At 38.8% G+C, this 24,633-nt stretch overlaps 1 protein-coding gene across 7 annotated transcripts in view; it reads right to left on the reverse strand.

Moving 5' to 3' along the window:
* Positions 1-24,633, reverse strand: part of TBC1D4 (TBC1 domain family member 4) — a 189,159-nt gene that overhangs the window by 39,630 nt on the left and 124,896 nt on the right. For 6 of the 7 annotated variants that reach the window (XM_036455379.2, XM_036455382.2, XM_036455380.2 and 3 more), the window contains exons 5-10: positions 22,909-23,041; positions 17,569-17,660; positions 17,187-17,297; positions 12,592-12,711; positions 3,727-3,801; positions 1,693-1,901 (exon numbers count right to left, since the gene is read on the reverse strand). In XM_036455379.2, the coding sequence (XP_036311272.1) occupies positions 1,693-1,901; positions 3,727-3,801; positions 12,592-12,711; positions 17,187-17,297; positions 17,569-17,660; positions 22,909-23,041 (740 nt within the window). Of the gene's footprint in view, positions 1-1,692; positions 1,902-3,726; positions 3,802-12,591; positions 12,712-17,186; positions 17,298-17,568; positions 17,661-22,908; positions 23,042-24,633 lie in introns of those variants that run through there. The other variant, XM_045588703.1, reaches the window with a different exon arrangement.

Below are 24,633 nucleotides of genomic sequence, written 5' to 3' on the forward strand. Positions count from 1 at the left end.
ATCTAACCTTTAAAGGCTCGGGGCTGGATCTGATGGGGAGAAGGGGGATGAAGGAGGGGAGCATGCAGTTCTCTCTATTTAAAATTATGGAAATTTTTCATCTGTTAAAGAATTCATATTTGTAGATGATGGTGAATTAAATAGATGATAGTAAATATCAAATCATTATGCATTTAGATTTCCTTGTTTACATTTAAAAGAATGATGTAACAACATGTTTTTTTTTTAAGAAAATATTTACATGCAGAGGAAATAAATAAATAAATAAATAAATAAATAAATAAAAGTATGACCTTGTTTCACCCTTTCACAAACTGAATTCCTCCTGTGTTTGTCTCTAACAGTTTCTTAACAATTTTAGGACAAACAGTGTTTGTTTTTACATGCAAAAGATACTTTAAGAGGAAAGAATAGGAAAGCACAAAAAAATTACAGGAAACAAGTTCCAGAAGGAAAAAAAATGATTATCAGTAGTTCAAAGACTTCACTATTTTAAAGATATAAACTCTTCTACCAATTTAAGGACAACATGTTTGGCTGCTGGGGTCACCATATCTTTGGCCTAACAAACATTTATGTCCATATTCTTTCATGCAGCCGTGGTTTTATGTGAAGCCCCAAATCGCCAGCATAGGCCTTTTTATTTTTAGGAGATTCTTTTCCTACCATGTTTTGACAACAATACAAAGAGCATCTCGATAGAAATTATTTGACCTTATACAATATCAAATGTAAAAAGCATAAGGAAGAATAGATATCGTTTCTAGTTTAAAATAACATTTTAGATTCTTAACAATAATTTTTCCTGAAAATATAAAGTGATCATAAAAAAATCTTGATAACAAAGTAAAATTTAGCCTCTTTTCACTTGGTTTTCTGGTTTTTGTTTTTATTTTCTTCATCTTGAATCTCTACCAGACCCTGTTTCCAATATCAAACTCACAGGGAAAGAAGAATAAGAAAATTAGTTCTAGGATATTAATTCTGATTTGTATTACACAGTAAGACATATAAAAATTCTACTACTCCAGGTTTACCCCCGTTATTATTTCAGATCAAATGCCAACAATTTGGGTGAGTTATATTTTTAAATAACCATGTAAAGTAATTCCTATGGCTACTTCCTGTCAATTAGGCTGTGTGTATTCTTTATAGATATCACGTTATTCCAGATAACATTGTTAACAATTTTCTGATTTGGTTTTAATTTATTATGAAATAAAATATAGTTGATTTTTGTCTCAAGCATGAGGGTAATTTAGGGGATTTTTTTTTAACCCTTGTACTTCACTGTAGGCCTCAGGAAGTTCTGCTGCTCTGTTATTTCATGAATTTGCTGACTTTGTTTCATTAAGTGATCAAGAAGACACTGATAACATGTCCTGTCAGCACGTTATTCAGGCGAAACCACATGTATAATATCTTGCTTCCTCTGTTTTTCTGGGGAAAAAAAAAGTTTCCATCCAAAATGCTTTAACTCAGCTCTCTGGGTATGCCTTCCATCTTGCCTTGTTTCCCCTAGTAATTAAGATGTGGGGTTTTTTTTTTATCATTCAACTTACTTCGATGGTCTTTCTAAAAAACTAAAGGTAGGCTACAGCACGAAGTCACAACAAATCTTGACTCCACCCTGACCAAAACAGGCTGGGAGGAGACCTTTACTTCCCATGGCAGAGAGAGGTCTGGACTCACCTGCACTGCTCGCTGGAGCTCTGCCTCAGGAGAGGGGAGCGCACCCCGTGAGCCCTCCCATCCTGCAAATTCAGCTTCCTCTTGGTGATCGAAGGCGGGTGGCTGAAGGTGTGTGCCCGTCTTCGAAACTGTGGGGAGTCAGAATCCTCTTCAGGGAACTGCGGGGAGGCTGGGGGGGTCCCTGGAGGAGAGTCTCCCGGTGAGTAGTCCTGAGAAGCAAGCAGAAGTGAGGTCTTTCTTTCCCACAGAGATCATGGCAGACCTGTCAACATGGAGCTCAGAAAGGACAGGGAGCCTCTTCGTCCTCCTGAGCCCACACAGAGCTGGTGGGTTCTTTGTGTTTTGTTCATCCCATCCATGCTGAAGGCTAATCAGCATCACCACAACCCATTTCTTCTGATAGCAGCATCAGTAGAGATAGGCCAGAAAGTGAAAGGGATGATAAGAAAAGGTGTTCTTTTCCCCTAACGCTTTGTGGTAAAATGCTGTAGCATTTCTCATTGTTGCCAGAAAGATGAAAAGAGATCATGACAAAAAAAAAAAAAAAAAAAAAAAAAAAAAAAAAAAAAAAAAAAAAAAGGTGGAGTCTGCGTTTACGTATCTACTGATTTCCGTGACATATCAGTTGCACCCTTCCTGCACTCTCAAAATAATATCACACAGCGTGTAAGTGTCCAAGTCTGGTGGCAAAGCCTTCAGGGAAGTAAAATAGAGCCTGTTAAGTATCTTCCTTCACCATGAATGTTTCCATCCAACTACACGTCCCCTGATAGTACGTTTTTTTAAAAGACACGAAAAACAGGAAATGAATGAGAAGTGAGTTATGCTGGAATGCATCTCATATTGCATGTGGAGACTTCATAAATCTTTCAATTTAGACAGGTATGCTGTTTATACTCTCCAGCACAATCCCCACTGTAGAAATGCTTAGCTTAATAAACATGAGTTAGGGCTAAAAGACTCACAGCTGAACTAAGTCCTCAATGTTATCAACAGAAAGTTTAATAAAAAATATTTTAATCTTTTTCCATTAGTAAACAGGTTGCATATGCCTCAGGTTACATGTTGCATGATACAGGAAACAGGAAACCAACCCTACTGAGAATTGTCTATGAGATAAAGAGCATAATGTTGCAGTTAAAATAGTTAAAAATGGGGGAGGGGGAGCATTAGGGGTAACATGGAGAGAAAACAAAAGATAAAAAGCCCTGACTGGTTTGGCTCAGTGGATAGAGCGTCAGCCTGAGGAGTGAAGGGTCCCAGGTTCAATTCCGGTCCAGGGCATGTGCCTTGGTTGCGGGTACAACCCCAGTAGGGGGTGTGCAAGAGGCAGCTGATTGATGATTCTCTCTCATTGATGTTTCTAACTTTCCATCCTTCTCCCTTCCTCTCTGCAAAAAATCAATAAAATATATTTTTTTTAAATTTAAAAAAAAAAAAAAGATAAAAAGAGCACTGCTCAAGGGCAGTGATTCCATGGCTCATTCTTCTATGGCCATGGTCAGCAAACTGCATCTCACAAGCCACATGTGGCTCTATGGCCCTGTGAGTGTGGCTCTTCCACAAAATACCATGACCTGGGTGAGCCTCTTTTGAAGAAGTAGGGTTAGAAAAAGTTTAAGTTTAAAAAATGTGGCTCTCAAAAGGATTTCAATCATTGTACTGTTGATATTTGGCTCTGGTGACTAATGGGTTTGCCGACCACTGTTCTATGGCTTTGGGGCAATGGTTGCTCAAATACTGTCCTCCATACTAGCTCCACATAGTAAGCAGCCTGACAGAGCAGAGTTAGTTTGCAAGGGGTATGTTCTGTCTCAACATGAGAAAGCTCCAGCTAAATAAAGAGCAACATGCTCATATCCAGAATCTTCTTATTTAAAATAATAAAGCCTCAAATACATTTTCTTAAATCATAAATGACTCCGAACAAAATAACTAAGCACACAAATTACCATATCAGTGTTGGTTTGTGCCAAGTCCCAATTAGTAGTTAAAAAAATAATAATAATAGGGGGGAGAGGTCTGCGTGCCTACCTTCTCTGAAGCAAGACTGTTTGCCCGTTCAAAGCTGTCCATACTTCCAAGCCGCCCTCTCATCCTGTTAGCTCCCTAAGTGAAGAGAATAAAGTTAAAGCATTTAGATGGTCTGAATTTTTATTTTAAAGCCACTATAAAAACCAAATTGGCTCTTTATGTTAGCATCAAATTATCCCTTTTGTGGTTCACTCAATTTTCTTGGCAGTATTAACAGCCATTCCAGCATGGTAAAATAGAACTATTCACCATCTATTTCCAGTATTCTTCACTCAGTCATTAGATGACTAGATATCAGACCAAGATTTTTGGAGTTATTTTGGTTACAAGGTTAAACATTGTTCACCCCCACAATCAGTGTGAGAGAGTCCCTTTAACTTTGTGTGTAATGTAGATAAACACAAATTGGAAGGTACAGCACAGCGAACCACCACATGGTTTAATACACACAACCTTCCTATGACCAAGATCGCAAACATCATAATTCACATTGCAGGATTATAACAGACACAGGTTAAGAAGAGAAAACTGCATCCTAAAATGTGTGGTTTTAAGTTTCATTCATTATTCCATAATCCAAAACAACTTCAATGAAGCATTACTCTCTGAAAAGGACTAAGTAACAGTTCGCCTCAATATTGGTGACTATTGGATCTTATTTTTCTTTTCACATACCTTTGGTGTAGAGTTCATAGATGGTCTAAGAAAGAGGAACCTAAGAAATCATCTTATATACAAGGTGAGGCAAAAGTAGGTTTACAGTTGTGAGTATGGGAGTTTATTCTTGTATTATTACTTATTGACTATTGTATTACTTGCCATACAAACAACTGTAAACCTACTTTTGCTCCACCCTGCATTTTCCTCACTTCAGATAGGAAGAAACTGAAGCCAACTTTTGAAGGAAAGAGGATGGAAGGGCCGGCTGGGCACCACATCCTACAGAAGGTTTTAAGAGACACACCACAGACTGAGGCATTCTATGTAACTCTAAACCCACAAAAAAGCTCTAAAAAGAAGAACTAGAAATACAAACCATGTGACAAACTCTGCAAAATAAAAAAACTCATGATGTTTGTACAGCAGTTTACAGTTTTAATGTTTTGTGGCCATACTTTCCTGGGTTTAAGTTTTGGAGGTAAGAGTGTTAAATTATATTTTAATTTTTAATCAAATTAATATCTGCCAAATTGTGCTACCAAGCTCAAAATGAAAAGCGACAGTCACCACCCTGCCCCCTCTCTCACACACTAAATCCCATTCTCCAAAAGCAAATACTTGAAAGTGCATTCAAATACTTGCTTCTGGTATTCAGCTTATATTACTATTCCTAATCTTTCTGCTTTAGGCACTATTTATTCACTTCCTACTTCAGAAGATGAGATTTGAGTATTCTTACTTCATTACCCAACCCTACACACACATTCTCTTTCCCTCTTCTCTCAATAGCTATATCACAGGTTTCAGTTAAAACAATAATTTGTGATTCGATTATTATGACTTTGTAAATATTTGATTATTACTACAACTTATAACTTGTGCAATCTGTTTTTCAAAGAGTTGGCGATCACTAATGTACTACAAAAATCACCAACAGATCTCAGTATAGTCAAACAACCCATAATCTATCAATTACATTTTTTTCCTTTTCATTTGAGCTATCCATTACGAAGACCTCTGTCTCCTGCCCCAGTCTGGACTGGCTGCAATGTAGGCTTGCTAAACAATCTGCCCAGTATTTTCCTTCACTATTAACCTAGAAATATCTTTTAATGCTACCCTCTGTTGGAATTTCTGTTTCCTTGATCCCAGGTCTTCCTCTTTCTCCACTTACTTCTGCATTTTGATGGAGCACATATTCCAAGTGCTTTCTGACAAAAGGGAGACTGGGAAATATTCTTTTTTTTTTTAACTTACACATCTGTAATGTCATTATTCTATGTTTATATTTCACTAACAGTTGGGCTGAATATATAATTTTTGTTACAAATGTTCCTTCACAATGCGAGCATTGCTCAAGTGTCTTCTGGCACAGAAGTCTGATGCCATTGTGATTGAGCCTTTGTATGGCCTGCTCTCTCTCTCTCTCTCTCTCTCTCTCTCTCTCTCTGGAACTGATTCCAAGTTTACCCTTAGGCATTCTGAGATTTCACAACCCTGAACCTTGGCATGGCTTTATTCAGTCGTTCTATTGTACATATTCTGAGCCCATTTAACCTGGAAACATGTCCATTAGCTCTGGGAAATTTCTGAAATGATTTCTTTGAAAATGTCTGCATGCACTTTCCCTTTCTGGAACTCCTACCATTTGGCTATTGGGTCTGCAGACTAATCTTTTGACTTTTTACCCTTTTCTCCTATTTTCCATCTCGTTACCATTTTGCTTTACTTTCTTGAAGATTTTTTTTTAACTCTAGCTTCCTAGACTTTTATTGACTTTTTCTTTTGATGTCTATTATCAGAAAATTTTAAGAGTTCTTTCTTGTTCTCAATTGACTTTTATATTTATGGTATCCTATCTTGTTTCATAGAAGCAATATTTATTCTTATCTATGTATATTACTTTTATAGTTTTATATTACTTGTGGCACTCTAAATAACAATTATAGAAGCAATAAAATTAAGAGATGCATGCTTATTGTGTGTCATGTACTATATTAAGCATTTTACACTGCATTATCTCATTTATTCCTTCCAAAAATTACGCAAGGGAGGTGTCGTTTTTTAGCTCAACTTTACAGATAAAGAGACGGAAGCTCTGATATGATTATGTTGCCAAAGCTTACACCACTACTTAATGGACAAAGCATCAATTTGAACCCAGGAAGCACAATTTAAAAGTGAAGCTCCTGAGCTCTTACTCAACACCCCTCCCTGAAGGTAGAGCTTTGTGAAAAGTAGAATTACAAACAAAACTAACTAGCCTTCATTGATTAAGTGTAATCATGCAAATGCCTAGAATCTGATCAAAGTTGTTTCAGTTCTTCAGCTCAATAACATGTCATACTTCCAATAAATAAACTGTATTTTCGGATGATAAATGACTGGATAACTGTGTGTGGCCAAGAGGTAAATATTATAAAGACCAGGTCACTTTCTGCAACTTTTTTAGCTGCTGCTTGCATGCCAACCTGCCTGGTTACCTTAAGCAGGTTATTTGGTCACAATAGTAAAAGTAGTAAGATGAGTATTGAACCATTTGCCTTATTATAATAGCAACTTAAATCACACATTTTACTCACAGTGGTGTTTTATCCATGTGTTGCGTATGCATATATATGTGTGTATACAAAAAAATAAAACAAAAACAAAACAAAAACAAAAAAAACCACTTACTGAGGTGTTGGGGGTTCATCCCTCTTGTTGCACGTATCAGTACTTCATCTCTTTTTATCTATATTTTATTGTATGGCTTTTCCAGCTTTTTAACATTTAAACTTAGATTAATAAATTTGTACCTTTCTTCTTTCTAACATGGATATTTAGCGCTATAATAACTTTCATGTAAGCACTAATTATTTCCATCAGACTTACTAAGGGTTTCTTTATTCTTCTTCCAATTGAATACATTGCTTTCCTTCTATTATCAGTATTATTTTTTGTTTGTTTGTTTTTAGTGTTCTTTAATATTCCAAGAAAAAGGTAACAGGATGAAGAACATGACAGCTGATAAATATGTCCATCAGGTTTAATTATAATACTCCCTGAAGAATTGAAAGATACTTTTTTTTTCAAGCAAGCACTTCACCCAATCAGTACATTTCTATCATGTTCTTGACCAAATACCTGAGATCAGAGTTTTCAATCTTGGCATTATTGGCGTTTGGTTTAGACCTGATAATTCTTTGTTGTCTTGTTGTTGTTTTTAATTACTCCTCACCTAAGTATATTTTTTCCATTGCTTTTTAAAGAGAGTAGAACGTGAAACATCAACACATCTATTGGTTGCCTCCATGCCCCAACTGAGACAAGGATAGGAAACTGCAACCCAGGTTTAAAAAAATAAAAAGAAAACTTACTTGCTGTTTCAATATTTGCACATTTTCAACAAGTAAGGACAATGGACATTACTCTGAAGAAAGCATGAAATGAGGACTGTTTTCCAACGACTCACACTTTAATTTATAGTCCTTTAAAAAATATGTATATTAACTTTGCACTCCGAACCATTCTGGACATTGGCTACCAGCTACTCGACGCTATTTTGCGGCGGAAATGTGCGTTGAATTAACTCAATTCCCCGTAATCACTAATAAACTGCAATGTCCCCTGAGAGGGGACATCCGAGTGATATGCTAGAATTCCGATGTCCCCTGAGAGGGGACAGTGGAGTGCAAAGGGTTAATAAATACATTCAGAAATACTCTCTTTTGGTAAACTTCAACTTGAGAAAAAAGCAACAAACAATCAGAATACAAAACTGTCTTTTCACCTCTGAACAGACAGCTGTTTCAGTTTTACTGTATTGTGATTTGGTAATACATGTGTCAAGCCTTCTCCCTTGAACCCACTTTTTGATTGTCAATGATCTGAGCTTCTCAGCTTTTTTAAAATGTACCCTATTTCATAAACAATTACAGTCAGTTAAATAAAATATTTTCACATTTAAAAATGACAGTGATTATGAGTCGAACTTTATGACTGAAGTGTCAATTTTCTATTTTTTACTCAAAAAGAGAAAAAAACAAATTTTAGAAGTACACAAAACCCCTCTCTATGTAACCTCTGATACAACCTGGGTGGCTGCCAATCTTCTCAGTAAGTCCATCCTGCTGCACATGGTGCAAGCAAGGCCTTGTTTGGTCATGTAATTTATGACACTTGGCAGCATCTGTGACATATAGTATCCACCTTGACCAAAATAGACTGGCTGTGCTCTTGTTTAAAGTGTCATTACCGTACTTCAAAGCTATGTAAGTGGCACTTCAAAGACAGCGGTGCAGGTATTGTGCAGAATGCCAAAGTACTAGCTGGGTTAAGAGAGAAACTCTACATATCCTTGTGTCATTTGGTAAATAGCAAGGTTTCAGAACTCCCACTGTTTGCACCACTTCATATCTATAATGTGATACTTTCCTAATATACTGACAGTTTATCTTCACGGTAATGGGAGGTAAGCTGATAATAGTATGCCTGTTTCGAAAATGGGGAAACTAGCTTAGAGAAGGTGAGTAATTTATCCAAAAATCATAAATATAAAATCTGCTAGGGTTAGGTCTTGAATTTATGTTCCCTGACCATCTATCTAAATGGACTTTCTATTAAAATTCTCACCAACACACCATGGGAGACAGAGGAAAGAGGGGAGGGAGGGAGGAAGGGAGGGAAGGATGAAGGGAGGGAGGGAAGAAAAGGAGGAGAGAGGGAAGGAAGGAAGGAAAGCAAGGGAAAGGGAGGGAGGGAGGGAAGGAAGGAAGGAAGGAGGGAGGGAGAATAAAGAACATAAATAATACATTTTGGAAAAAATAAGGTAGTAAAATTTTATGAAAATTTAACACACTTCTGAGTAATCTCTTAGATAATCTTTTTCTAGATTCTGTGTCAGGTGATAAAATAATAGCACTGAAAACTGCATGCTTGCTATGGGGCTTTTGATAGACTTAGAAGAATCTCAACCATTAAGAAAAATACTTGTCAAAGTATTTTGATTTCTAGCAAAATAAAAAAAATAAGAGCACTATATGTCGGATGTTACAATGTCCTAATGCTATTGTACTTTCTTGACCTTGACACTCAAGGCTACTGATTATCTTGTGGATTATACTATACTGAAGGCCCAGTGCATGGAATTTGTGCATGGGGAAGGGGGTATCCCTCAGCCCAGCCTACACCCTCTTCAATCTGGGACCCCTTGAGGGATATGTGACTACCTGTTTAGGCCTGATCCCGGTAAGATCAGGCCTAAATGGGCAGTCAGACATCCTTCTCACAATCCAGGACGGCTGGCTCCCAACTGCTCGCCTGCCTGCCTTCCTGATTGCCCCTAAGCGCTTCTGCCTGCCAGCCTGATCATCCCCTAACCACTTCCCTGCCAGCCTGATCAATGCCTAACAGCTCCCCTGCAGGCCTGTTTGTCCCTAACGGCCCTCCCTTGTAGGCCTAGTCCCCTCCAACTGCTCTACCCTGCAAGCCTAAGTCCCACCCAACTGCCCTTCCCTGCAGGGTTGATCGCCTTCAACTTCCCTCCTCTGCCAGCTTGGTCACCCCTAACTGTCCTCCCCTGCATGCCTGGTCCCTTCCAATTGCCCTCCCCTGCTGGCCATCTTGTAGTGGCCATCTTGTGTCCACATGGGGACAGCCATCTTTGACCACATGGGGCAACCATCTTGTATGTTGGGGTGATGGTCAATTTGCATATTATTCTTTTATTAGATAGCATAGAGGCCTGGTGCACAGATGAAGACTGGCTAGTTTGCCCTGAAGGGTGTCCTGAATCAGGGTGGGGGTTCCCTTGGAGTATGGGGTGGCCTAGGCGAGTGGCTTGTGGTGGTTTGCAGGCCAGCAATGCTCCCCAGCAACCTAAGCAGAGGCCCTAGTATCTGGGATTTATTTATCTTCTACAATTGAAATTTTGTAGCCTTGAGTGGAGGCCTGGGCCTGCCAGGGTGTGGAAAGCTTGGCTGCTCCATTGCCAGAGAAACCCAAGCCTCCTTCTCTTTCCTTGGCCACAGCCATCTTGGTTGGGTTAATTTGCATTCTTATTGGCTGGTGGGCGTGGCTTGTGGATGTAGAGGAATGGTGGTTAATTTGCATTAGATAGGATAATAAAAACCTAATATGCTAAGTGTCTGATTGTTTGTTCAATTGTTTGACCAGTCCCTTTGATATGCACTGAACACCAGGGGGCAGATGCTTGGACCAGTAGGTTAGCTTGCTGGGACTGGGCGAGTGGGCCAGACATGCCCTAGAGGCCTCCTGTGGCCCCTCCCCAGCCAGCCAAGCTCCCATGGTCATTCCCTGGCCCTGACTGTACACCAGTGGGGTCCCTTGGCCTGGCCTGTGCCTTCTCCAAATCTAGGACCTCTTGGGGAATGTCAGACAGCAGGTTTTGGCCCAATCCCTGCAGGCCAGGCAAAAGGACCCCATTGGTACACAAATCCGTGCACTGGACCTCTAGTAGAGAATAACTCAAGTTTGTTGACATTTCTTCATGATCAGGTTCAGGTTCTGCCCCTTTAGCAGAAATACCATCGAAGTATTCTTTGTATCACATGTCCCACTGCTAATGATGTTCAACTTCATCACTCCATTTTAAACTTACTATTTTCCTCTTTGTAAACAGAATTAATTAAATCCTGTTCAAGCTCTCAATGTATTCATTTCTTTTTCACGTCAGAATAGACTCATATTTCTATGTTATGCAACAGATTCATCTGTTGCCATCATTCATTTTGATGCTCATATTGTCTCAGGTGTCACCAGTGGGAGGCCTTCATGGTTTCTATGCCTTTATGACATAGCAGGGTCTTTCTTTGAGCACTTCCTTACTAGCTAGATTACCAACATACTCTGGCCTTATCTTGTACTTTCTCTACATTCCTGGAACTATCCATTTCTCCCAGGATCATGGTTATCTCTTGTAGAATGATATATAGAAACCCAAGTCTGGGTATTAGTTGTCACTCAGCAAGACTTAATTCATTATCTGATATTATTTGTAGAAAAGCTAGTCCCACTCCTATCAGTGGAAGGGCCAGAGACTGTATGTACACATTTTCACACACATGTCAATACCTGTATTATATGTATAATTTGTAAAATTCTGTTCCTCAAAAATATAGATAGATGATTCATAGATAGATAGGTAGGTAGGTAGGTAGGTAGGTAGATAGATAGATAGATAACCAAGATTCCACGCTGTTACTTCTGAGTTGAATGCAACAACACAGGATTCATTATAATTTCCTCCCTTTGCATATTTATAATTCCTTTCTCCCAACATCCCACCATCTTAATACATTATATCTTTGGTCAGTCCCCTCTGTGAAGTTGGTCTCCACAATTGTCACCTCACAGACACTCACCCCATTCTACTCAGGTTCCAATACCCATGCTCTGACTGCCACCCCGAGGCATGGTCGTCATCCCCACCCTGCACAGGCTCTAACTCCTTGTTTCGGGCACCAGGAGTGTTTTCTCCCCTCCATTCTGGCTCTGACACTCTGCACTTGGCCTCATTGACTCAGGCTGCAACTTCATAAGCTGACATCCTCCTCATCACACTCTGGTTCCCACGTGCTGCCTTGGGCCACCCCACATACAGCACCCACTAGGCACTGTCTACCTGCATGGAGCCACTGCGGTTCCCCTGTCCTCAGCCCCAAGACACCTGCCTTGCTTGATCTCACTAACAGCATTAGGACTGAATTGTTCAGGAAGAAGAAAATGAAGGGGAATAGGAATCACTTTGCTTATTTTTAAATAGACAATGTTCTCCCTTCCAAATTTACTAAAAGGAATACATAAATTTCTGTTCACTTATATCAATATTTTCAGCATTTCCTATCAGCTCTTAAAATGAGCAGAAGAAGGATTTCTTTATAACTTTATGTGGCAAGTGATTAAAAAGATCCTTTAGTATTGGGTGTTAATATTCTATTTTCTCTTTTCTATACATATATATCTTCACTAATAAATCTCCATTACTAAAATTCAGATACTATAATAACCAGAATAAGCCTATATCTGAGAATGAAATTTAGTCCAAGAGATTATTTTTAAAAAGTGTTAACAAAATTACAATTATTGTGGTAGTTTTTGTTGTTGTCTTTAAAAAAAAATAAATAACTTTTCTGTGAGTCAGTTGAGAATGAAACAAAGCAGTTAAAGAACACAGATATTAAAAGGATCTTAGTGGACTCTTACCCTTGAAAAGATATTCTCCAGGGAGCTAGTTAAAGACCTCTTAGCTTTATTTTTCAGAACGTCAAGTTTGAACCTTCCACTGCTTGTCGCATTTTCCGGGATTGTACTATTTGAAAAAGTCTATAGAAAGAAAAACAGATAAATTTTAGTTGAGAATACTCAAGGTTAATAGAGGCTTTAGAGACACCATTAAAAAGCACAAGAATTCTTCTGCAGCTCTATCAAGAAGTAATAATTTAGGTTCCACACTGTGAACAGACAGATTATAAGGAAAGGGCTTTACTTTTTAATACCGTAAGTAATAAAGAGACAGAAATAAGATCTTCCCTTTATGCCTTTTCTTTCTGCTAATATATTCCATCTGCATTTAACAAAAAATACACTTGAAATGTTTTTATTGTTGTTATTTTGATGATCAGCTATAGCCATCCCTTTTGAAGTTGCATATTTGTATCCAAATTGCCAAGGAAAGTACAGGAAATATGTCTGAAAAACAATACATTTTCTGGGAAGCTGGATTCCTCTGTGGCCTCTATTATAATTCCATTGTCTTTTTTGCTGTGGTTGTTATTAATCCTCACCTGAGGGTATTTTTTTCCATTGATTTCTTAAAGAGAGTGGAAGGGAAGAAGGTGGGGAAAGAGAAACAGAAAGGGAAGAAATATCAGCAGGAACTACAATTTGTTTAAAAAAAAAAAAATCTTCTCTTTATAGTGTCCTCCATCATACAAAAAACAATGCACATACTAGCAACTACTCACCTACTGTTTTTGACCTTCTGGTCAACATCACTATCAATACCAATAACTGATAATAAGCAAACACATTAGTAGATTTTAGTCTACAGACTCATAGATAGAGAGCAGGCAGACAGCTCTCAGTGGCAGGGAGGGAGGGTGTTGGGGAGGATTAAGCAAAAAAGAAAGAAGAAGAGAGACAGAACTCACTGACATGGAAACAGGGTGATGGTTGCAGGGGTGGGAGTGGGTGGAGATGGAAGAGGGCTAGAGGAGATAAATGGCTATGAGAAACATAGCTAAATAAACAACATCTCAACACCTTCTGAGGGGAAAAAAGATTTTAGTCTTTATGTCTCTTGACCTTCCTATTATATCACTGGCCATTGCCGATTGTATTTCAGCTCTTCTCCTACCTTGGTCACCTACCATAATAAACCTTTCTACTGTATTTTCCGGCGTATAAGATGGCCCCCTAATTTTACAGTTAGAACATAGGTTTAGGCCTATATTCACTGTATAAGACTACCCCCCACTTCTGAGGCAACACCAGTTCTTTTTTTAATAGACCGCCTCTCTGACTCTGGCCAATCTGAGCAAGCTTTTTACTAGAACACAGTGTAGCTTCGGGTACAGAACATGTATAATTTGCATGCATAAAAGGCCTACTCCGATTGGCTGAGTTAGAGAGGTGGTCTATTAAAAAAAAAAACTGGTGTTGCCTCGGAAGTGGGGGGTAGCCTTGTACAGCGAATATAGGCCTAAACCTATGTTTTAACTGTAAAATTAGGGGGTCGTCTTATACACCGGAAAATACGGTAAGCCCCTTTTATAAACCATTATTCCCTTTCAATCTTGTTCACTGGCTCAAAGTTAATCCACTTGTTGCCTGAAATGTGGGTGTTCCTCAGCACATCCCCCTCTGACTTCAATCTCTGGCAAAGCTCATTTTCTCCATATTTACACGTCCAACTCAAATGCCTCCATTTTTTTTTTAATTAGTCCATTTTTCTAATTAAATCCCAAGCACATTTCTTAAAGTCTTACTTCTCATTTCCATCCCATACCCCACTCTCATCTTCCTTCTGTATTTTCTATCTCCGTTTTATCCAGCCCCCCCCCCCAAATCTGAAACCCTGAAGTCTCTTCCTTCCTTCACATATTTATCCAGTCAGACACTAAATCCTGATGATCATGCCTCTCATAACCCTGGACTCAGTTCCTCTCCAGTGTTCTAGTTTGGCCTATCACCCAAACAAAATTTTCAAGACAGAACCATTCAATCTATTTGTGTACCCATTCTATCTCTGCCTGGGTATACTTACATCATTGTACTAGTCACACCTTATATCCATATTTTAATTTATTTGAGTACATGTTGGTTTCTCCTCCAAAATAGTTAGATGGCAGAAAAGAGCCGTCATTATTCATCACCACTGCCTAGTAATAGTATGCACATTATAAAAGTTTGTGCAAAAATTAAATGAATCACTTATCACATATTCCATTATAAAATTCTCTGAACTTGAGACTTTATTCCTAATGCTGCCAACACCCTCACCCACCAACCTGCTCCACAAATTGACTGTTACTCTGATAATAAAATTTTCTATTTCAAGTACAAATCTGGTCTTCTCACACTCTTACTTGAAATCCTTCAATGACCAAGGCATAGCACTGAAACCTCTTCATCATCTCACCATTGCCTGTCCTTCCAGCCTTATTTCTTCATCAACCTCCAAGCTCCCCCTAAAAAACCAGTGTGTGCTTCCAGGGCCTGCATGGACCATGTGTTCACTCTTGGTCACAGAGTTACTACACAACTTTGTGCTCAATGTCCCTTTCTTCAAACATACTTCCTCAACTCCTCTGATTAGCAAACTTTATTTCCCTTAAAATCCAGCTTCCCCTTACCCCACAAAAAAATATTCCTCTTGAATTCTTTCATTCTTCCCTCTACCGTACTCTCTACTCCAGCTCCAAAGAAAAGACAGAGCTACTTTTGTGCTCACTGCACATCCTTTTAAAAAGCTACTTGGCCCTGGCTGGTTTGGCTCAATGGATAGAGTGTCAGCCTGTGAACTCAAGGGTCCCAGGTTTGATTCCAGTCGGGGGCATATACCTTGGTTGCGGGTACATACCCAGTAGGGAGTGTGCAGGAGGCAGCTGATTGGTGTTTCTCTCTCATCGATGTTTCTGACTCTCTATCCATCTCCCTTCCTCTCTGTAAAAAATCAATTATATATATATATATATATATATATATATATATATATATATATATATTAATGCTATATTGTTGCCTCTATTATGGGTTTCCATCTAACTGTTTGTAACCCTTTTGGAATATCTGAGCCCTTCTCTGGAGGGAACATCATTTATTATTCAAAGTTTTGTTCACCATTATCACACAGGTTGGCTCATAGATGGTTCTCTGGAAGAGCCTGTTCAATGAATAAGTTAAGGAATCACTAATAAAATGATATGTGATTTGTATCACATTGATCAGACTGTCAAACCTCAGAAGGAAGGTAGGGAAGGGAAGGGTGGGGGTAAAGGGGAGAGATCCAAGGACTTGTAAGCATGCATATAAGCATAACCAATGGACAGAGACACCAGGAAGGCATAGGGGGGAGGGGGGCAACAAGGGAGGAATAAGGACACGTATGTAATACCTTAATCAATAAAGGGGGAAAAGTGGTATGTGATTTGTTCTGAATAAAGTGAAATAAAGACATAACCTGAATTAGTGTTATTAAGAAGTAAATATGTCATCAGCTCTTTATATGCTGTTGGTGGTGGTCTTGCTTTATTTATATGCAACTGGAAACACATTCTAAACCATATGCACAAAAAGAGCATTCATTAGTTTGCAGCCAGAATAGCTGTCTCCATGATATTACTGCTTCTTTGGGTGCTTGCTACTTAATAATCAAGACCTTGTGGACTGACAAGCAACTTGCCTCTCCCATAAAGAATTTAAATTAAGGGCCTTGTCCACAATAGAAGTTATCACCAGAAATAACTTATGACTGCCTGGCTGGTGTGACTCAGTGGTTGAGTGTAGGCCTGTGAACCAGGACTCCCGGCCAAGGCACAAGCCTGGGTTGCAGACTCAATCCCCAGTCGGGGGGGCTGATGAATGATTCTCTCTCATCAGTGATTTTTCTATCTCTCTCTCTCTCCTTTCTCTGAAATCCATAAAAATATTTTTAAAAGAAATAATTTATGACCTCTCTATAGGGCAGGGCAAACTTCTAATTACTGAACATCTGCTCTTCTTATCGTCCTACAATGATTTTCCTCCCCTCAGAAGCCCAAGGCACCCTTACCTCAGAATGTCACATAGTCCTCATTTCCCTTTCTGTCTCTGAAATGCAACCTCTCTCATATATGGGATCCCTGACTCTCAAGTATGTAGGGTTCCCGTACACAAGTGTGTAATTAAATTAGGTTATTTTCTCGTATTCATTTGCTATTTGATTATTAGAGCAGGGGGAAAAAAGCCTAGAAGGGTGGAGGAAAGTTTCTTCCCCAACATGTTCCCATAAATTTAAAATAAAATGATAGGTTAATGTAACTGAAAATTCCTGTTCAGCCTAAATCATGAAATGTTATTAAATTACTTTATACCAAAAAAAAAAACCCACAAATGTTTTCACATTGTAAAACTATTATTATTTATTTATCTCAATGTGCCAATGCCCATTTGAATTTCCTAAGAAACTCCTAAAATCCTGACAAATAAGTCTGATAGGAGTGGAGCCCTAAAGGTATAACGCAAAGGAAGGAAACCCCTTTCCCACTTTCTGTGGTAATCTGACTGCACAGAGAAACAAAACAAGAACCTCTCCTCACCGATGGGCCTTCTCCGATGTGAACGTGTGTCTTCTGCTTGGCTTCACACAGCTGCCTCAGGTGCAAAATCACAAGTTCATTTTCCTCCTGGTCACTGACTGGCTTCATTTTCTGTTGAACAGACAAACCAAGAGCACACTGTGGCAACACGGCTTCTCTCGTTTAATTTTATTCCCACTCGGTTTTATCTGTCTGGTATACAAACCTAAATAAAGCTCAGCATTTTGCAGCTCTTAGAAGCACAAGTACTAGTGGCATTCTAGTTACTACCCAATGGTACAATGTTTAACTTCAGACACGCAAATAAGAAAATGAACTTAGAAAAACAGGATCCAATTCTCATTCCTTATATCTTATTTGTGAGGATTTTAAGTAAGGTTACCTGGACTCGTTCAAAGATGTCAGCTTGCTCATTATCTGTCAGGGATGAGAGATGCCTCTGAATGACCAGTTTGGCTCTTGGCGGGTAGAGACCTAAGGAAAATGATGGGGATAAGTATTAAGCATGCAGCTGCAGAAATCAGAATGTATATCATGTATCACAGCTTATCCCTTCGCCAACAGGCTCTGAGGTTACATCTTCTCAAGGAGATACAACAAACCTTGGAGCACTACAGTGAAATCAAGAGGGCATGATGGAGCCCTAGCCGGTTGGGTTCAGTGGATAGAGTGTCAGCCTGAAGGGAAGCTTACATTTCAGAGTCCCTTTAAGTTTTAGGAAGGGCCCAGCTAATTCTGGATTCATAATTTGTACGCTTTTTCTTTGGAAAGGTCTTTAAAACTATAAACACTTTGGGTGCCACCAAACTAAGGCCCAGCCCTGTGCACATATACAGAGAGTCCTTCCCACCTGCTCTAGTACCCTGTCCTGTTAGAGTGGCCTTCTGACAGACTATTTGTGGGAAGGTTTAAAAACTTCTTTTCTATAATAGAAAATATATTTTAAAATTCACTACAATGTAGTTTTTAAAAAGAAAAATACAAAGGCACTTCTTTACTCCTAAGTGTTTACATTTGTCTACAGACACCTGACTTATTTTTATAGTGAGGTTTGAAAACTAAAATTTCACAGAGGAAAATATTATTCATCTTTATTCTATTAACGTTTGGGGCATAGTCACTGCCAGTAAAAAAAATATATATCTATATATACTATATATATATATATATATATATATATATATATATATATATATTCTATATTTTCTATATGCTTTATATTTTATTAACCCAAGTAATATAAGTCCTACAATTTAAAAATATCAGAACATTATAAGTTGAGCTAAATTTGCCTTTCATAGAATCAGTGGCAAAGGCATGAAATAAAAGAGATTTGAATATATTCAACTGTTTTCCCTAAAATATTTAGGATCAAAAGTACAATAGTACTTTTATAGTGGAACATTCCTGAGACCACCCTGACCAGGTGATGAGGTTAATCTGACCAGTGATAAAACCTGTGAACATCATAATATGATGCATTGAGAAGGATGCCAGCACCACTCTGTTGTGCTCTGCTCAGGAAGGAGGGACCTCAGTCCAAAAGTGAGAAGACATCAACAGGCCAAACTGAGGGGCATTAAGCAAAATAATTGAGCAATTCTCATTGGGGATGCCAACGTCATAAAAGACAAAGCAAGACTGAGGGAGAATGGTAGGCCAGGTGTCCAGGGTGAAATAACAACTGTATACAATGTAGGATCCTGTCTGAAATCCTGGAACAACAAGAAAGGACGTGAGTGAAAAAAATGGTGATGATCAAATAAAGTGTTTGGTTTGGATAATACTATTGTATTAATGTTAATATCCTGTTCTGATCACTGCACTGGACTATTGAAGATGTTAACAGTGGGAGAGGTGGGAGAACGGGGGTGGAATATTTGGAAACCCCCTGCAACTTCTTTGTAAGTCTAAAAATAGGCCAATTTTTTGTACATGGCCAGCATAGCTCAGTGGTTGGGCGTCAAACCTATGAATCAGGAGCACATGTCTAGATTGCAGGCTTGATCCCCATAAAAGGGGGTACAGGATGCAGCCAATGGGTGATTCACTCTCATGATTGATATTTCTCTCTCTCCATCACCCTTCCTCTCTCTGAAATCAATAAAAATATATTTTTAAAATATAAAAGGGTGATCTGTACAGTTATTGTTTGCTCTATAAGGATTAAATGTGGTAATTAAAGATATAAACATTTTAAATAAGTAAATACTAATATTTTTTCATGTTAACAAAATACAAGGTATCATTTTATGTATTTTTCCCAGAGATAGCATCAACGTGTAGGTGTTATTCCGCAAATTATTTTTTTCACTCAATAATATAATTTTAAGATGTATCCACATTGATAAACAGTTAAAATTCATTCCTATTCATTGCTCCATTATATGAACACTCTTCAGTTACATTATTGATGCACATATAGGTTCTTTCCAATTTCGATTATTTACAAATAATACAACCTAGAAAATAAAAATGTCCCCTTCTGAACCTATATGAGAGTTTCTTTTATTACAACATGGAACTCCTGGTTAACAGGGTCTATGCAGTTTTAGGTTAGTGAGTCTCTATTAATTGCCTCCCAAAATGTCTATACTACTTTGCACTCCCATCAATATTACATAAATGTACCAATATCCCTACAATTTCACCAACAGTTAATCTGATGAGTAACTAATTGTTTTAATTTTCATGTCTCTGACCTGTAGTAAGATTGAACATCTTCTCATTTTTATTATTGGGCCTTTTAATTTCCTTTTCAGAGGGGTGTTTTTTAATATGATTTGCATCATTTCCTACTGGTGGTTTTATCTTTTTCTTATCTATATATAATAGAGAAATATGCTAATTAATGGGAACGCCATAACGGGTTAATCGGACAGTAGGAGGTTGCATGTGCAGCATAGGGGGTGAGGTGGCAGGGGCCTCCGAGCGCCTACACTGGGGGAAGGTCTGATCAGCAATGGCCTTGGCTGCTTCAAGGGCGAGAGAGGGAGGCAGGGACAGACCGGCAGCGCCATGGCTGCTGTGGAGTATGGGGAGCAAGGCAGGGCGGGACCAGCGACTCGAGAGTGAGCAGGGTGGGCAGGGTGGGTGGTGCCATGCAATTTGGAATCACACACTGGGCTCCTAGTAGGTAATAAGAGTTCTTACAAATTCTGAATATCAGCCTGCTACTTCCTCATTTGTCACTTAGCATTTAACTTCTAAGTAAACAGTTGTTGTTAGGTAAAAATTTTAAATTTTTATAAACTCAAATCTGTCAATGTCTTCTTTTAATAGTTTTCCATTTTTATGTCTTAAAGGCTTCTTTGTTTAAGGACATACATAACAATGGTCTTATTTTATTTTAATGATTTTAATATTTTGTTTGTTTACACACCAAGGACTTTATTTTTTTTTTAATATATTTTATTGATATTTTACAGAGAGGAAGAAGGGAGAGAGATAGAGAGCTAGAAACGTCGATGAGAGAGAAACATCGACCAGCTGCCTCTCGCACACCCCCCACCGGGAATGTGCCCGCAACCAATGTACAATACATGCCCTTGACCGGAATCGATCCCGGGACCTTTCAGTCCACAGACCGATGCTCTACCACTGAGCCAAACCGGTTTTGGCATGTTTACACACCAAAGACTTTAATCCATCTACCTTGAAATTCAGTAAGATAAGGAAGAGGAATCTTTCTCTCTTTGATCTAACACCCACCATATCTTGAGTAATTCAGCCTTTCCTCCACAGATTTATAATATTCCCTTTACCATCCACCAAAAGAAGTCCATGTCTGGAAAAGTTAAATATATGTTTGAAAGTAACGTGTAATCTATAAAATTACTATTACAAGTTTTAAAATCTGAATATTACATTTAAATAGTCCTTGATCACAGAGTTGAATGGATATTCAATAAACACCACTGTCCATCATCAATTCTGCCATGTGCCTGTGATTCTGCTGCCTCCTGAAGGGAAACCACCATCTGCACCTGCAATGGCGAGACCATGCTCCGCTGTGTCCTGGAGTTTGCACTCTCCCCATCTAGTGTAACGCCGATCATGCTGAATTGTATTTATTGGCTCTCATGCTTGTCTTGCTCTCTAACCAGCAAGCTTTCTAGAGGCACAGTCCTCATCTCAGTTACCTCTGAATTCCCAGTGCCTAAGTGCCCGGTGCATAGGAGGTGTGTAACACATGTTCATTAAATTGTGTTCTCCTCCCATGCAGTATTTATCAAAACTGTTTTGTTAGTAAGACATAAGAAGAAAGGAAGGTGAATCACAGAGTCACCTCTCCCTCATGCCCCTTCCCCTCCTCAGAACATTTTTCTAAACCTGCTTTACCATATCACAACTGTCGTGTTTAAACGTCCCTCAAAAAATATCCAGGTATATGGATGGGTCTGATTTTTGTTCTGACCGCATGAAATTAGTTTATTTCCTACCATGAAGTCTAAGTAACTTGGATGGAGAATGAAAGTGTGTCCCCATAAGTTGATAAGGAAGAAAAATACTGTTTATGAAGAAGTATACCATCCTGTAGAATGTGTGGAATTAGGGAAGACTTTTGAAATGTTGAAATAACCATAAAGCATCTATCAAATCAGGAGGTAATTAATGGAGCTAGTTTCATTGATTCAACTTAGCTTAAAACCATGAATGGTACCAAATGAATTATCTGTAGTTTCTATGTAATTAAACCACATAGTATAATTGAGTGTTTGAGTTGTGTCATAAATGCAATGGCATGTGAGAAAAGGGAATGACTATAGTCAATTTTAGAAGTTTGGAGAAAATCTAGTCTGTTTTTGCTTCAGTGTTTTTCTTGTGCTTTAAATCTTTAATATGTACAATGATAATGGGTGATTATCAATGTAGTAAGTAAAGATTAGTTGAGCTCATGTTTTGTATATGATTTATGCTTAGAATTTCTCTTTGTAAAGAAACTTGTTGGTTTTGATCAAATTATGAGCATTTAGGTTTTTATTTCTAGGTCAGTGCTCACTCTAAACCATAAAAGTTCACTGTATGTTATAAGTAAATATATCTGTATTTTTAAAATTAAAATGTGTCTGGATGGTATATTGTTTATTTATGATGTTGTGTTGCTAAGAGTTCATGTATTAATTCTTTGTATGACATTTTTCACAAATGCAATAGAAACTTTTTTTATTTAAACCATGTAGAAATTTAGCACATTAAAAGATTATTCTGTTTCTATTTGGCATGGATATTAAACTTCATTATTATAAAGAAAAAAAATAAAAATAAATGTCCCTCAAAACCACACAATTTCATTCCAGTCTTAAACTTGTAAGGGAAGGCCTACCTCATTAAGTAAAAGGGTTTGAAAAAGGAAAGATTTAAATAGACAATATTCTGAGATGGTTTTGCCTCTCTTCATTCATTCAACAAATATTTGGTCAGTTCCCACTGTGCACATAGCACATCTTAAAAACTGTGGGAAATCCAACTTCCTTCCTTGAGTCTGTCCTCAGGAAAAAAAAAAAAAAAAAAGTTAAAAATAAAAAAACGAAGAAAGAAAAGGGAGGAAGCCAAGCACCTAAGAGAGACTGACAACTCAGATCTGACTGAACATGAGAAATGATTCTTTGGGTCCTGGTTTTACCTCAAAACAAAGAAGCTTTTTATGACAGCAGCCACTTTCTCACTTCCCAAATGCCAAAGCAAACTTCTCGTTTGCAAAGGCCAACCTATACCGTACCTTCAATCCTTTCACAGAGCTTATGCAAAGAGTGCATGGGGCAGGCCTCGCACAGCTTGATCTGGGTCTTGGCACTCTGGAGGGCAGCCGCCGTGCTGAAAGCCTGTTTCAGAGTCAGCATTACCTCATCCACCTACAGGAAGAAACAAAGCGCAGGTCTATAAAAGTCTGCATTCACAGGAACACATCACAGCCCCAACAGCCCTGTGAGACTTTATTGATGCTGACTAAATAATACATAATAGAATTTTGCTGACTACAAAACTCTTAGAAAATACTGTCTTTAAGTCAGACCTTCAATTACACATCTAATTGGAAGCTGGGTAAAGTTAGACCGTTTTAATGTGTGTAACATAACAGTGGTCTGTTACTGGAGTGCTATTTTTGAATCCCGCTAAGTGTTATGCTAGCACAGCCAGTGTGATAGTCAATCAGATCTCTGTTTAAGTCGTTCCTCAGACAAAGGTCTCTTTGGAAGTTTCCCCTGCAATATATAGTGAGCAGCAAAATAGGCTTACTATTCACTTGGTTAATGGGTATCCCATTTACTTTGTCTTTCTGATACCATTGTAATGAACCTAGTTATGAATAACTGGAAAGGAGCAAAAGGAAAGACCAAATATAGGAATGCCATTTGTGCAGCTTTGCCAGAAAGCTCCAGTTAAACACTCCCCAGGGGGCTACCTGTTTGTTCCCCACAGATCACTGGGGGAAGGGACTGGACAGGGGATGAATAGATACATGGCCAGGAAAGTCTGAGTGAAATACAGAAGGTGCACCTCTGTCAATCACACCTGGGAACAAGTCATAGGCCAGAGTAGCTGTGGCCACTGCAAGTGTGGGAAGATTTGAAATATTGAATGCCCTACACAAAGAAGGTCACTCTGGGCGTTCTTGCTCTCTTGGCTCTGGGAGGCCTGCCTGTTGCAGGGGACACCTCTCTTGGCTTCCCTGCATCTGCCCACATGGCCCCCAGCCATATGGACCCCACACAATGGACTAACGGGCTGCAACGAGCCTAATGCTAACCTGGACCTGGCTTCGCCAGGGAAAGGAAACTTTGGACGCTGCCTTTGCTTCCTCCTCTACTGAATCCCCAGCTGCACATCTCCCAGGACTGGATTCAGGGAAATGGGGCTTTGCAAATGCAGGGATGTAATTCCACAAAAATGAAACTTTTACCACATCTCATCCTCCTATGGGAGTCTCAGAAAATTCTTTTTTCTCAAGATATCATAAGGACCTGACCCCCAGCACCCAATGGGGGAAGGGGATCCCCCACTCCCACCGATAGTGCTTCTGGATCATTTTAATGTAGAAACAAAACATATTCAAGCAAAGTTCTGGGGGAAATGAATTCCATTTAAATAATGTTGGGGAAGACTATGAAGGTTGCTCATCTTATCTCTGTGGCTTCTCATTTAGTATCGTCTTGCTTCCGATCGGTGACACTAAGAAGTTCTGACATCGTGTTGTCTCACAGCTGGTCTCACCACTGGGCCAGCAGCTTAAAAACTGCCAGCTAGCCGAAACCTGTTTGGCTCAGTGGATAAAGCATCAGCCTGGGAATTGAAAGGTTCTAGGTTCGATTCCAGTCAAGAGCATGTACCTGGGTTGCAGGCACATCCCCAGTAGGAGGTGTGCAAGAGGCAGCTGATCAATGATTCTCTCACCGATGTTTCTAACTCTCTATCCCTCTCCTTTCCTCTCTGTAAATAATAATAA

This window comes from Pipistrellus kuhlii, unplaced genomic scaffold, assembly GCF_014108245.1.
Source record: "Pipistrellus kuhlii isolate mPipKuh1 unplaced genomic scaffold, mPipKuh1.p scaffold_m20_p_3, whole genome shotgun sequence".
Lineage (NCBI taxonomy): Eukaryota > Metazoa > Chordata > Mammalia > Chiroptera > Vespertilionidae > Pipistrellus > Pipistrellus kuhlii.